Source organism: Schistocerca piceifrons, chromosome 3, assembly GCF_021461385.2.
Source record: "Schistocerca piceifrons isolate TAMUIC-IGC-003096 chromosome 3, iqSchPice1.1, whole genome shotgun sequence".
Taxonomy (NCBI): Eukaryota; Metazoa; Arthropoda; class Insecta; order Orthoptera; family Acrididae; genus Schistocerca; species Schistocerca piceifrons.
In genome coordinates, this window is record NC_060140.1 from 513,294,974 (window position 1) to 513,308,269 (window position 13,296).

At 40.3% G+C, this 13,296-nt stretch overlaps 1 protein-coding gene across 1 annotated transcript in view; it reads right to left on the minus strand.

Annotated features, from left to right (window-relative positions):
* Window positions 1–13,296, minus strand: part of LOC124788789 (protein kinase C-binding protein NELL1-like) — a 466,052-nt gene that overhangs the window by 158,291 nt on the left and 294,465 nt on the right. The window contains exon 15 of the mRNA XM_047256072.1: window positions 7,164–7,388. Within this exon, the coding sequence (XP_047112028.1) occupies window positions 7,164–7,388 (225 nt within the window). The remainder of the gene's footprint in view (window positions 1–7,163; window positions 7,389–13,296) is intronic.

Genomic DNA, 13,296 nt, shown 5'->3' on the forward strand with positions numbered 1-13,296 from the left:
CTTTGTTTCGATTTGGAGGTGCGACGTAAAACTTTTCTCTCCCCTTGAATTTCAAGTCTCAAATTTCAGGTGTGGCTTAGATTCGAGTGCGGCTTAGATTCGAGTAAATACGGTAATAGGCAGACATCTATCCAAACTACACCAGGATCCACCACAAGTACTGTGACAGTTAGGAGGGAGGTGAGAAAACTTGGATTTAATGGTCAAGCAGCTGCTCATAAGCCACACATCATACTGGTAAATGCCAAACGATGCCATGCTTGGTGTAAGGAGCCTAAATATTGGATGATTGAACAGTGGAAAAATGTTGTGTGAAGCAATGAATTATGGTACACAGTGTGGCGATCCAATGGCAGGGTGTGGGTATGGCGAATGCCTGGTGAACGTCATCTGCCTGCGTGTGTAGTGACAACAGTAAAATTCAGATGTGGTGGTAAAAAATAGAAATAGAAGTTTATTGTCTCATAAAATACAATTTCAAGCCATTGACTTAAAGTACAGGAGATTCATCAAAACACAAAAACTGGTTTACAATTTTCCTTATAACACACAGTACTGAACAATTACGTAATTAAGCAATTAATAATTTTTCTTCAAAAGTAACAAACTTTTAAGATTAACAGTCCTAAGTACTTTCTCTATCCTGGTGAAATTTTCAAGTTGTCATTTATGAATTCCTCTACTGAATAGTAACATTTATGCACTAGTTTCTCATCTAAGGATTTTTTCAGCATACACATATAATGTGGAGTTTGAGCATAAAGTTTTAAACGGTGGGTGGGCAGCATAAAATTATTTTGATTTCTGGTGTTGTAGTCATGTTGAAAATGATTTGTTACAAATAAATCAGGGTTACTGTGTACAAAGATAATCAGCTCATATATGTATAGTGAGGGAACACTTAGTATACTCAGATTTTTTAGGAGTGGACGACATGATTTTCTTTGCCCTACATTGTGCATATTTCTAATGATGGTTTTAGTATTCGACACATATGGTTTGAGTTACCCCAAAATACAATTCCATACCTTATTACTGACTCAAAGTAGCTGTGATATACTACTTTTCTTATGCTCATACTGGTAGCATTGTACAATATTCTCATTGCATGTGCTAGGCTACTTAATTTATTTGTAAGGTACTGTATGTGTGACCCCCATGATAGATTTTCATCTAGTTGCATTCCTAAGAATTTCACACAGCTAGCTTCCTGCAAATCCTGGTTTCTGTGACTGACCTGAAAATCATTTAATTTTGCTCATTTTGTTTTAAATTGCATTATGGTGTGTTCGGGTTTTTCACGAAGGGGGTTTGCATTGCTTGTTGTTTTATGTGGCACTATCAGTGCAAAGGCCTACATTGATGTTTTAAGCACCTTCTTGCTTCCCACAGTTGAAGACCAATTCGGGGATGGCGACTGTATCTTTCAACATTATCAAGAACCTGTTCATAATGCACAGCATGTGGCAGAGTGGTTACTCGACAATAACACCCCTGTAATGGACTGGCCTGCACAGAGCCCTGACCTGAATCCTATAGAACAACTTTGGATGTTTTGGAATGCCGACTTCGTGCCAGGCTTCACCAACCCATGTTTATACCTCTACTCAGTGCAGCACTCTGTGAAGAGCGGGCTGCCATTCCCGAAGAAAACTTTCAGCATCTCATTGAACATATGCCTGCAAGAGTGGATGCTGTCATCAAGGCTAAGGGTGGACCAACATCATATTGAATTTCAGCATTACTGAGGGAGGGTTCCATGAAATTGTAAGTCATTTTGAGCCAGGTGTCCACATACTTTTGATCACATAGTGTACATAGTAATGAAGTTTGTGCAGAACCCTCAGTGCATGAGCCCTACTCGGACCTGTCCAATTTTTATCTTTAATGAATATTGAAAGATAAGGTATACATAAACAATTACATTCAGTTTTTTTCAATCTCTGTCTTCCCTACAGTTTCTACCCTCTACATACATATCTGAAACATATCCTTCATACTGCTATGGGTTTTATACACTGTCAACAGTTACCTATGATAATCTGAAGAGGAAAACTGCTGAGTTTATCACTAATGAATATATATAATTTGAAAGGGACATGACCGTCTGCAGTATGTTAAGACACATGATATTCTGCCGCATGTTAGGGTCACTTTTTTGATAATATTTATTTTAAGTGTATACATGACAGTCAGTTTTGACTGAACCCCTGAAAGAATTTGACTTCAATAATCATATGGCATACATATGCCCTTTAACAACAAGAAAAATTCCCACAGGCTGCAGCAGATATGTACAGGTGTTTACTTACATTCTTACTGCATCCTGGTAATTTACTGCATTTATCCCAGAAAACCGTGCTGCACCAGTGAATGAGCACGTTGAATAATTATAAGTCAATCTGAAGGTGAGAAGAGTAGGTGTCACTGATAGCCATGCAAATTCATTACCTCTGATTTCATCTAACTACTTAGGTAAGGTTATTACTTCAAAAATTAGCCTGGTCTTTAAAATGAAAAATACCTGTTTCAAATTGTCACTTTGGATTGAACAACAAGGAGTTGTGAGATATTGTCTGACATTCATGGCCATTAATGGTTCAAGGAAATATAATGTGAAATACTTATATAACCTGCAACATCTCCTCTAGCAAAGTTCATAACAGGGACAATGCACCCCTATAGGCACTATTCATCATACATTCACCAGATCCATACACTTCCTCATAATGTAACACTGTATAAGATGATTTGTTTACCACAGATTAAGCATTTACACTGCTCCATAGATCACCAATGATACATGCAGCACCACTGTCCCTTGTAACATATTTTTTGTTTCATGTTCCTAAATTTATGTCCTGCAGCTTGCTCACAGAATTATGCTTAAACACTTCATTGTGAAAGGAAACAATGCTGCCATTACTTACAGATGCCAGTGAAAATGTTTTGTTCATCATGATATGGCTATTTGCTCTACTTGCACTACACTTTACAAGGCACAGATGTTTTCAATATTTATATCATAGTTTCAGTTTTCGTCCTTGAAACTAATGGTCCATAACTATCTCAGACATCTCCATTCCTCACTACATGACCTACTCTTGAACATGAAATCTACAATTAGTCCAACATCACACAAATGAAATAAAACAATTAGTGGACATTGACAGTCATGCCTCCTTCAGCCAAAATCTGCCCTTGTCCCAGAATCATTTCACCACAGCACCTCCACTTGTGTCGAAAATTAGGAATAACTGGAAAAATATGAAAATGGCAAGACAAACAGTTCACTATAAACTAGAAGTGTGCAGTCTTTATTGGAAAGTGGCATTCCCTCTTTCAAATGTGCATAAAAAAGATAGTGAAAGACAGTATATCAGGACCAAATATCTTTATGTCATGTTTGCATGTTCTGAGCTGAGGTAATGCATTCATATCTGTCATATGCCATATATTTTGTTGGTTCAGATTTCTTGTTCATGAACAGTAAAAGATTCTTCATGGCTGAATTTCTTACAGGTTATTATATCCACAAAACAGACTGACCAGCAAGGTTTCCAGATTTGAGTCCTATAGAACATATCTGAGCCACAATGGTGATGAATTAACAACCAGACAGTTGCCACCAAAGTTTACAAACTCAGTTTATGAAATGGTATTGATTACCAACAGAACTTCTGTAAAATAGATCAGGGAGAATGCCACATTGCTACTCTACATGTGTTGCAGCTTAAAGTAACTATATACCTAAGGTTTCTTTAACAGATATTATTTTCTGCTTATGTAACTTTTTAATGGCTGTCTATCTCCAGTTTCAGAAATACTCTAATTACACTTTCCATATTCTAAGTAAACATCACTTTCCATATTCTAAGTAAACATTTTTGAGATTTTAATATGCCAAATGTGTTGTGTGTTCTGTCAGACACATCTTATGGAACAGATACCACTGTTTTCTGATACAGTAGCCATAAATATCGATATTTTGAGGAAGGTATTGATGTCAGCTGCAACTGGACATCGAAATAATTCAGGCGGGAAAGCTGAAAATTTGTGCCATACTGGGACTTGAACCAGGACTTCCTGCTTTAGGTGAGCAAATACCTTAATCACTTTGACTATCTGAGCACACTTTCTGCCCAACCGAAATTCTCAACTTATTGCACACTAGGAAGCAGTGTCCATGTCCATTTACCTCATTTGTTTGCAGCAGTTTCTGTATTCCAACAAGAGGTATGGACCCTATCATGCATCCGGTGTATATATATGGTATCTGTTCTGTCAGACATATTCAATGAACAGACACCACTGATTTTTGATACAGCAGCCATAAATATCAATATTTTGATGGACATAATGATGTCATCTGCAATTGGGCATTGAAATAATATTCAACGGCAAAAGTTGAAAATTTGTGCCAGACTGGGACTAGAACTCAGATATGCCACTTTATGTGAGCAGTTGCCTTAACAGTTTCAGCTAACCGAGCACACTTACCATCCAACAGGAAGTCTAGGTTTGAGTCCTGGACCAGCACAAATTTTCAGCTTATGCCTTTGAATTATTTCAGTGCCCAATTGTGGCTCAGGTCAGTATGTCTCTCAAAATATTGATATTTATGGCTGAAAAAAAACTGTGCTACCATTCTATTGGACATATATATTTGGAAGCTTGACAGCTATGATATCCTCAGTGCAGATGCACAACAGGATCCAAACTTCTTGCAGAAGCAAAGAAAATGCTTTGATTGCATGAGGTAGTGTGTAATAAGTTGAGAATTTGGATCAGTTAGTTGATCTGTTAAAGTTACTACCCATGTAAAGGTGGAAATCCAAGTTTGATTCCATCTCGGGCACAAATTTTCAACTTTTGCCATAACATTATTTCAATCCCCAGGTGCAGCTCATATCAGTACCACCCTCGAAATACTTAAGGGCAAAAGTAACTTTCACATGCTGTGTCACTGCCGTGTAACCTAGCTCAGTAAGACTTGGACCGTACAAGGAAAGAACTTTTACAGACTAGTACAGAAGGTAACTCAAAGAAATATACAATGACACAAACAAAAATGACAGTTTTATTCAAAGATAATAATTACACAGAACATAGCACGATTTATGATGGTCCCCTAGACATAACAAAAGATTCGACATGGTTCTTGATAGAGTGCGTGAACATTATGGAAGACAATGCATGCTCTGTAATGTTCTCCCATTCTGGTCACAAGGTTAGCAAAGAGTTCACGTGGTAGGCTCACTCCATTCCTCCACCAGCATGGTTGACAACAGTTGGATAGTTGGTGGTGCATGCATATGTGCTGCAATACGTCTCCCCAATGCATCCCACATGTACTCAATGGAATATCCTCTACTTCCAAGGGCTCCTTAGTCTATGCATTTTGACAGTCACACATTGACATCCACAAAAATGAAGTCAGGGATGAATGCACAGCTGAAAAGATGCACATGGAGAAGGGCTACAATATCACAATAGCATTGATCAGTGAGTGTTCTGTGTTCAAAAATTTGAATTATATGTTCCCACCTCTTTAATAAGCAATGAACTACAGTCATGTACTCTGATAAAGCAAATGGGCATAGTTTTCTGAACAGCCAAAAACATGACTGATGGATTCATTTTATGAGTGATATTACAATTCAGGTAGTGGCACAATGATAAAGGCCACAGGCTTACTTTGTACGTGCTATCAGGACATATACGCTGTGCTGACCTGTTCTCTGGCTGCATATTACTAGTGAATAAATCAAAGAAGCAATGGTTACAAACAACAATAAGACGTTGTATGACCTACTGTCATGGACAGTAAAATACAATACTATACTTCAGAAACTTATTCTAATTTCAAAAGATTGATGTGTTCATCATCTGTCACCCCATACTCTTCTGAGTCAATAGTTGTTTAATTGTAATAGGTTATATACATTCTAATTCAAATGAAAATTATTACCTTCAAATTCTTAAAAACTTGTGGAAACAGGGTGTGTCTGCAGGTTCCATGGATAGTTCTCTCATTGAAAGCTACTTGACTATTGTCCAAGACAGTGACTAGTTCATTTACCATCAGAAAAGTCATATCTCATTGTTGGCTGGAGACCCCAAAGGCATGTTCAGTTGGAAAGGTTCTTGTGTCCTTCACACACAATTGCATCTACACTTCACATAGTGTGAGAGTTGTATGTTTAAGTGTATGTGATAAATGTAAGTGGCTGAAATGGGTGTGTGTAGTGTGGTGTTATGTTTGTGTTGGATGGTGATGTGAGAAGTGAGAGTGAGAAACCTGGTGCTGGTGCATAGCCTACTCCTCTCAAATACCACCAAGTGAGCTGCTGAGCTTAACATCTCCATCCAAAAGACAGATCGCTATCAAAATAGTCACATGCCCTAACTTCTTGGAATTTAATCCAGGACATTGCCACAAAGTCTGATGACAAGGGAGTGTACACCACAAACCCTCCTTCCCTTTGCCATAAAGGTAAAGGGAAAGCAGCAAACAGCACATAACAGCACCAGGAGGTTACCCATCCAAGTACTGGACATGCCTGACATTGCTTAACAGCATTGATCTGGCAAGAACTGGTGTACTCAAGGAGGAAAAGCCATTGGCTTCAGTTATTGTCAAAATAATGTTTATAAAAAACCTATCAGTTATAACTTACATGACAGTGATGGTTTTTCTGAGAGGGGCTATACTATTATGTTCAAAGTAATTTTATAATTATCTGATTGTTTCTCCTTCTGTAATATCACAATTATTTGTGTTTCTATAATACCAAGAATGTTTACATTACAATTATATTCTCAGTTCATTTTTCTGAATGCAGTCATTTCACATATGTGTTCAATGGAAGAAAATATAGATGTTGTCTTTGGAAATTAATAAAAATATTGATCCTGACTGTGTCAACAGAATGTACCTTGAAAATTTCTGTGAAATAATATTTATTTGAATTTCAATAGTTTCTGTTCAATATTATCAGACACAAAGAAAGGTGGAAACAAATAAAAGACATAAAATTGTTTGAATGCTTCAGCTCATTTTACTAATTGTTAAATTTCTAATTAAAGTCATGCCATAACTTAAAATAGAGATAAAGGGGTTCACTGTATAATGTAATAAAATTAAACATTTTCTTACTTACTTTGCAATTACAGGTACTACATTTGTCGTGAGGATTCTGCCACTGGGTGCCTGATTCAAACAAGTGTCCAGCATATGTACAGGGCTGTCCTGAACTGCCATTGTCACCTCTATCCAGTGGACAGGGATCATCTTCACAACGTGGACAACAGTCACCTGGTGCCAGGATGGGCTCACTGCACAGCAGAGGAGGGCACTCCATTGGCCAGCAGTCAATCTCTCCATACTAGAATAAGAAAACATAAAATGAAAACAGGCTTTCTACTGATATCTTAAAAACTAAAATGAGAACTTAGTCACGACGCCTATATCTTATGTCTTATAAATTGGTCCTACTCAAACACAAGTATCAGATGATATTCACAGTCACAAAACAAACTAAGAAAGAAGTGACAGTAGTTCCACCAGCAAAACGCAAGAGAGAGTTTAAGATCAAACTTAAGCAAAAAAAAAAAAAAAAAAAAAAAAAAGGCAGAGAAGTAAATAGCGCTTTTAAAAGAGAGGGCAGTTAACTACAAGATGAATTAACAGAAGTTTTATAAAATAGAGAAAGAGAGAGAGAGACTATTATTAGTAAAAAAGTATGAATGGCATAAATCAAACTAATTAAAAAGAAGATTAATGATATGAATTAATAGAGGGGAATATTCCACATGGGAAAAATATATCTAAAAACAAAGATGATGTGACTTACCAAACGAAAGCGCTGGCATGTCGATAGACACACAAACATACACACAAAATTCAAGTTTTCGCAACAAACTGTTGCCTCATCAGGAAAGAGGGAAGGAGAGGGAAAGACGAAAGGAAGTGGGTTTTAAGGGAGAGGGTAGGCAGTCATTCCAATCCCGGGAGTAGAAAGACTTACCTTAGGGGGAAAAAAGGACGGGTATACACTCACACACACACACATATCCATCCACATATATATATTTAAAAACAAAGATGATGTGACTTACCATACGAAAGCGCTGGCAGGTCGATAGAAACACAAACAGACACATACATACACACAAAATTCAAGCTTTCGCAACAAACTGTTGCCTCATCAGGAAAGAGGGAAGGACGAAAGGAAGTGGGTTTTAAGGGAGAGGGTAGGGAGTCATTCCAATGCCGGGAGCGGAAAGACTTACCTTAGGGGGAAAAAAGGACGGGTATACACTCACACACACACACATATCCATCCACACATATACAGACATGAGCAGACCAGAACCTTAGGCCCCCTACAAAACCTTTCACCTGACTCCATCAACCTCCTGACCCCACCAACACCCCGCACCCCTAACTTCTACCTTCTTCCTAAAATTCACAAACCCAATCATCCCGGCCGCCCCATTGTAGCTGGTTACCAAGCCCCCACAGAACGCATCTCTGCCTACGTAGATCAACACCTTCAACCCATTACACCTTCCACATATATACAGACACAAGCAGACAGATTTAAATTGAACCCTGCCTGGAACAGTTCCGTCCTCCGTCACAGTGGGACCCACCTCCTCTTCCTCAAAATCACCCTCTCCAAACCTGCCAGGAATTTTTGACTTCCAGCCTTGCCTCTCAATCCTTCTTAAAAAACCTTAATTCTACTCCCAACATCACCACTGCTGAAGCCCAGGCTATCCGTGATCTGAAGGCTGACCGGTCCATCGTCATCCTTCCGGCGGACAAGGTTTCCACGACCGTGGTACTTGATCGTCGGGAGTATGTGGCTGAGGGACTGCGTCAGCTTTCAGACAACACCACATACAAAGTTTGCCAAGGCAATCCCATTCCTGATGTCCAGGCGGAGCTTCAAGGAATCCTCAGAACCTTAGGCCCCCTACAAAACCTTTCACCTGACTCCATCAACCTCCTGACCCCACCGACACCCCGCACCCCTACCTTCTACCTTCTTCCTAAAATTCACAAACCCAATCATCCTGGCCGCCCCATTGTAGCTGGTTACCAAGCCCCCACAGAACGCATCTCTGCCTACGTAGATCAACACCTTCAGCCCATTACACCTTCCACATATATACAGACACAAGCAGACATATTTAAATTGAACCCTGCCTGGAACAGTTCCGTCCTCCGTCACAGCGGGACCCACCTCCTCTTCCTCAAAATCACCCTCTCCAAACCTGCCAGGAATTTCTGACTTCCAGCCTTGCCTCTCAATCCTTCTTAAAAAACCTTAATTCTACTCCCAACATCACCACTGCTGAAGCCCAGGCTATCCGTGATCTGAAGGCTGACCGGTCCATCGTCATCCTTCCGGCGGACAAGGGTTCCACGACCGTGGTACTTGATCGTCGGGAGTATGTGGCTGAGGGACTGCGTCAGCTTTCAGACAACACCACATACAAAGTTTGCCAAGGTAATCCCATTCCTGATGTCCAGGCGGAGCTTCAAGGAATCCTCAGAACCTTAGGCCCCCTACAAAACCTTTCACCTGACTCCATCAACCTCCTGACCCCACTGACACCCCGCACCCCTACCTTCTACCTTCTTCCTAAAATTCACAAACCCAATCATCCCGGCCGCCCCATTGTAGCTGGTTACCAAGCCCCCACAGAACGCATCTCTGCCTACGTAGATCAACACCTTCAACCCATTACATGCAGTCTCCCATCCTTCATCAAAGACACCAACCACTTTCTCGAACGCCTGGAATCCTTACCCAATCCGTTACCCCCGGAAACCATCCTTGTAACCATTGATGCCACTTCCTTATACACAAATATCCCGCATGTCCAGGGCCTCGCTGCAATGGAGCACTTCCTTTCACACCGATCACCTGCCACCCTACCTAAAACCTCTTTCCTCATTACCTTAGCCACATTCATCCTGACCCACAACTTCTTCACTTTTGAAGGCCAGACATACCAACAATTAAAGGAAACAGCCATGGGTACCAGGATGGCCCCCTCGTACGCCAACCTATTCATGGGTCGCTTAGAGGAAGCCTTCTTGGTTACCCAAGCCTGCCAACCCAAAGTTTGGTACAGATTTATTGATGACATCTTCATGATCTGGACTCACGGTGAAGAAGAAGTCCAGATTTTCCTCTCCAACCTCAACTCCTTTGGTTCCATCAGATTCACCTGGTCCTACTCCAAATCCCATGCCACTTTCCTTGATGTTGACCTCCACCTGTCCAATGGCCAGCTTCACACGTCCGTCCACATCAAACCCACCAACAAGCAACAGTACCTCCATTATGACAGCTGCCACCCATTCCACATCAAACGGTGCCTTCCCTACAGCCTAGGTCTTCGTGGCAAACGAATCTGCTCCAGTCCGGAATCCCTGAACCATTACACCAACAACCTGACAACAGCTTTCGCATCCCGCAACTACCCTCCTGACCTGGTACAGAAGCAAATTAACAGAGCCACTTCCTCATCCTCTCAAACCCAGAACCTCCCACAGAAGAAACACAAAAGTGCCCCACTTGTGACAGGATACCTTCCGGGACTGGATCAGACTCTGAATGTGGCTCTCCAGCAGGGATACGACTTCCTCAAATCCTGCCCTGAAATGAGATCCATCCTTCATGAAATCCTCCCCACTCCACCAAGAGTGTCTTCCCGCCGTCCACCTAACCTTCGTAACCTGTTAGTTCATCCCTATGAAATCCCCAAACCATCTTCCCTACCCTCTGGCTCCTATCCTTGTAACCGCCCCCGGTGTAAAACCTGTCCCATGCACCCTCCCACCACCACCTACTCCAGTCCTGTAACCAGGAAGGTGTACACGATCAAAGGCAGAGCCACATGTGAAAGCACCCACGTGATTTACCAACTGACCTGCCTACACTGTGATGCATTCTATGTGGGAATGACCAGCAACAAACTGTCCATTTGCATGAATGGACACAGGCAGACAGTGTTTGTTGGTAATGAGGATCACCCTGTGGCTAAACATGCCTTGGTGCACGGCCAGCAAGTCTTGGCACAGTGTTACACCATCCGGGTTATCTGGATACTTCCCACCAAAACCAACCTATCCGAACTCCGGAGATGGGAACTTGCTCTTCAATATATCCTCTCTTCCCGTTACCCACCAAGCCTCAATCTCCGCTAATTTCAAGTTGCCGCCACTCATACCTCACCTGTCATTCAACATCATCTTTGCCTCTGCAATCGACTGACATCTCTGCCCAAACTCTTTTTCTTTAAATATGTCTGCTTGTGTCTGTATATATGTGGATGGATATGTGTGTGTGTGCGCGAGTGTACACCCGTCCTTTTTTCCCCCTAAGGTAAGTCTTTCCGCTCCCGGGATTGGAATGACTCCCTACCCTCTCCCTTAAAACCCACATCCTTTCATCTTTCCCTCTCCTTCCCTCTTTCCTGATGAGGCAACAGTTAGTTGCGAAAGCTCGAATTTTGTGTGTGTGTTTGTGTTTGTTTGTGTGTCTATCAACGTGCCAGTGTTTTTGTTTGGTAAGTCACATCATCTTTGTTTTTAGATATAATTAAAAAGAAGAACAGACAAACCGACTGACTCATGATAAATTTTAAAAGTAAAGATTCAAATGAAAGAGAAAGAGAAAAGATGAAAGAAGATTAATAAGAAGAGGTACAATTACAAGGACAGGAAAGTAAGCATATGAATGAGCAATACACAGAGGCAATATGAAATACTTGCAAAAGCAATATATTGGAAGCAAGAAACAGTAAAGAGATTAGCATGAAGTGATTTAGTTGAGATAGGTAAAGTGTGGTGTGTTACAACTCTGCCCCAAAGGAAAAGGGCATTCAAGAGTGCCTGTAGTTTGCCTGCCAGTTATAAGCAAGTGTAAATTGTACGCTACCTATCAGACAACTCTATTTTACACCACTTACAACATGTTCTGTCATGTGCACACAGCCTCTATCGCTGATGTAATGAGTCATTTAAAAAGCTTAAATATGACACTTCAGGTGAAGCATCTGTTGATTATTAACATTTGCAATAAAATATACTGGTAAACTGCATCTGTCTGAAAGTCACCTTTATATAGGAAACTTGATTTTTATTGAGTATATTTCATTGCTAAAATTACCACTGGACAAATGCTTCATTGTTTATTACCAAAACACTGTGGTGCATTGTCAGAGTATTGGACATAGATTTAGGACATACATAATTATTGAAATTATTTAATACTCCATTTTCCATAAACTGCAACATTCAAAATGTAACTAACAGAGACTTGTTTACAACACTGCACTTCGCTCATGTACAGTTTTACAGGAACACTAATTTGTTATGATACACACCAAACAGTTTCCTAAACTACATAGAAATGCAGCTGTCATTAGGTGGTAGGCCTATGGGTCAACATTTTGTTGTGACCAACTACTTTTTGTTCTTAAAAAGATGAAATCTGATCCTTTCTTCATGATCCAACACTGTGTTTTGCAATGACAAGGGTCTGACATAAAGTATTTCATCATTCGTGAATAAAAATAAATGTCACAGTCCCTGCTGCCTGCAGGGTCCAGTTGACCTAGGATAACCTGTGTTAGTGAGTCATTTGGCTCCACAGATTTCTGAACAATAGCAACCCGAGGGGAATTTCAAATGTCTGTGTTTGCGAGAAAAGTATGCAGGTACGTGAAGAGCTGCAGACAGATATGATACACTGCTTGGATAAAATGCTCCTCAATGGGCTACAACACACATAAACTTTACATAATCACATTTTCACTCACAGTCACAAAAATTCATAATGATGATCACACATCACTAAAATACAAGGTACTTTAGAAATAAATCATTGTTTTCTGAAGGGCAAGAAAATTAAAAGTTAGCCCTTTTTTAAGGATAAATAAGTCATAATTAATATATAGAGAATGTCACTGAAACTAATCTGAGGTTTCTGTCAATTGTCTGCCTCACAGTGGCATAGGATAGTTCAACTCAAAACCAATACACCTATTCAGTAAGATGCATTCATGAATTTTCAGAAGTCAAGGTTTATTACTAGTTCACATCTAAACTCACAGTGTGCCTCTATTCTGCTTCACATTGGCAACTATGCTTGTTACGTGCACATTCAGGCATCAATAAATATGCCTAAATGCTCTCTTCTGCCACTAATGCTGCTGAGTCGGGAGGTCGGTTAAAGGGGCCAGTTATAACCTAGTTGTTGAGTATAACCT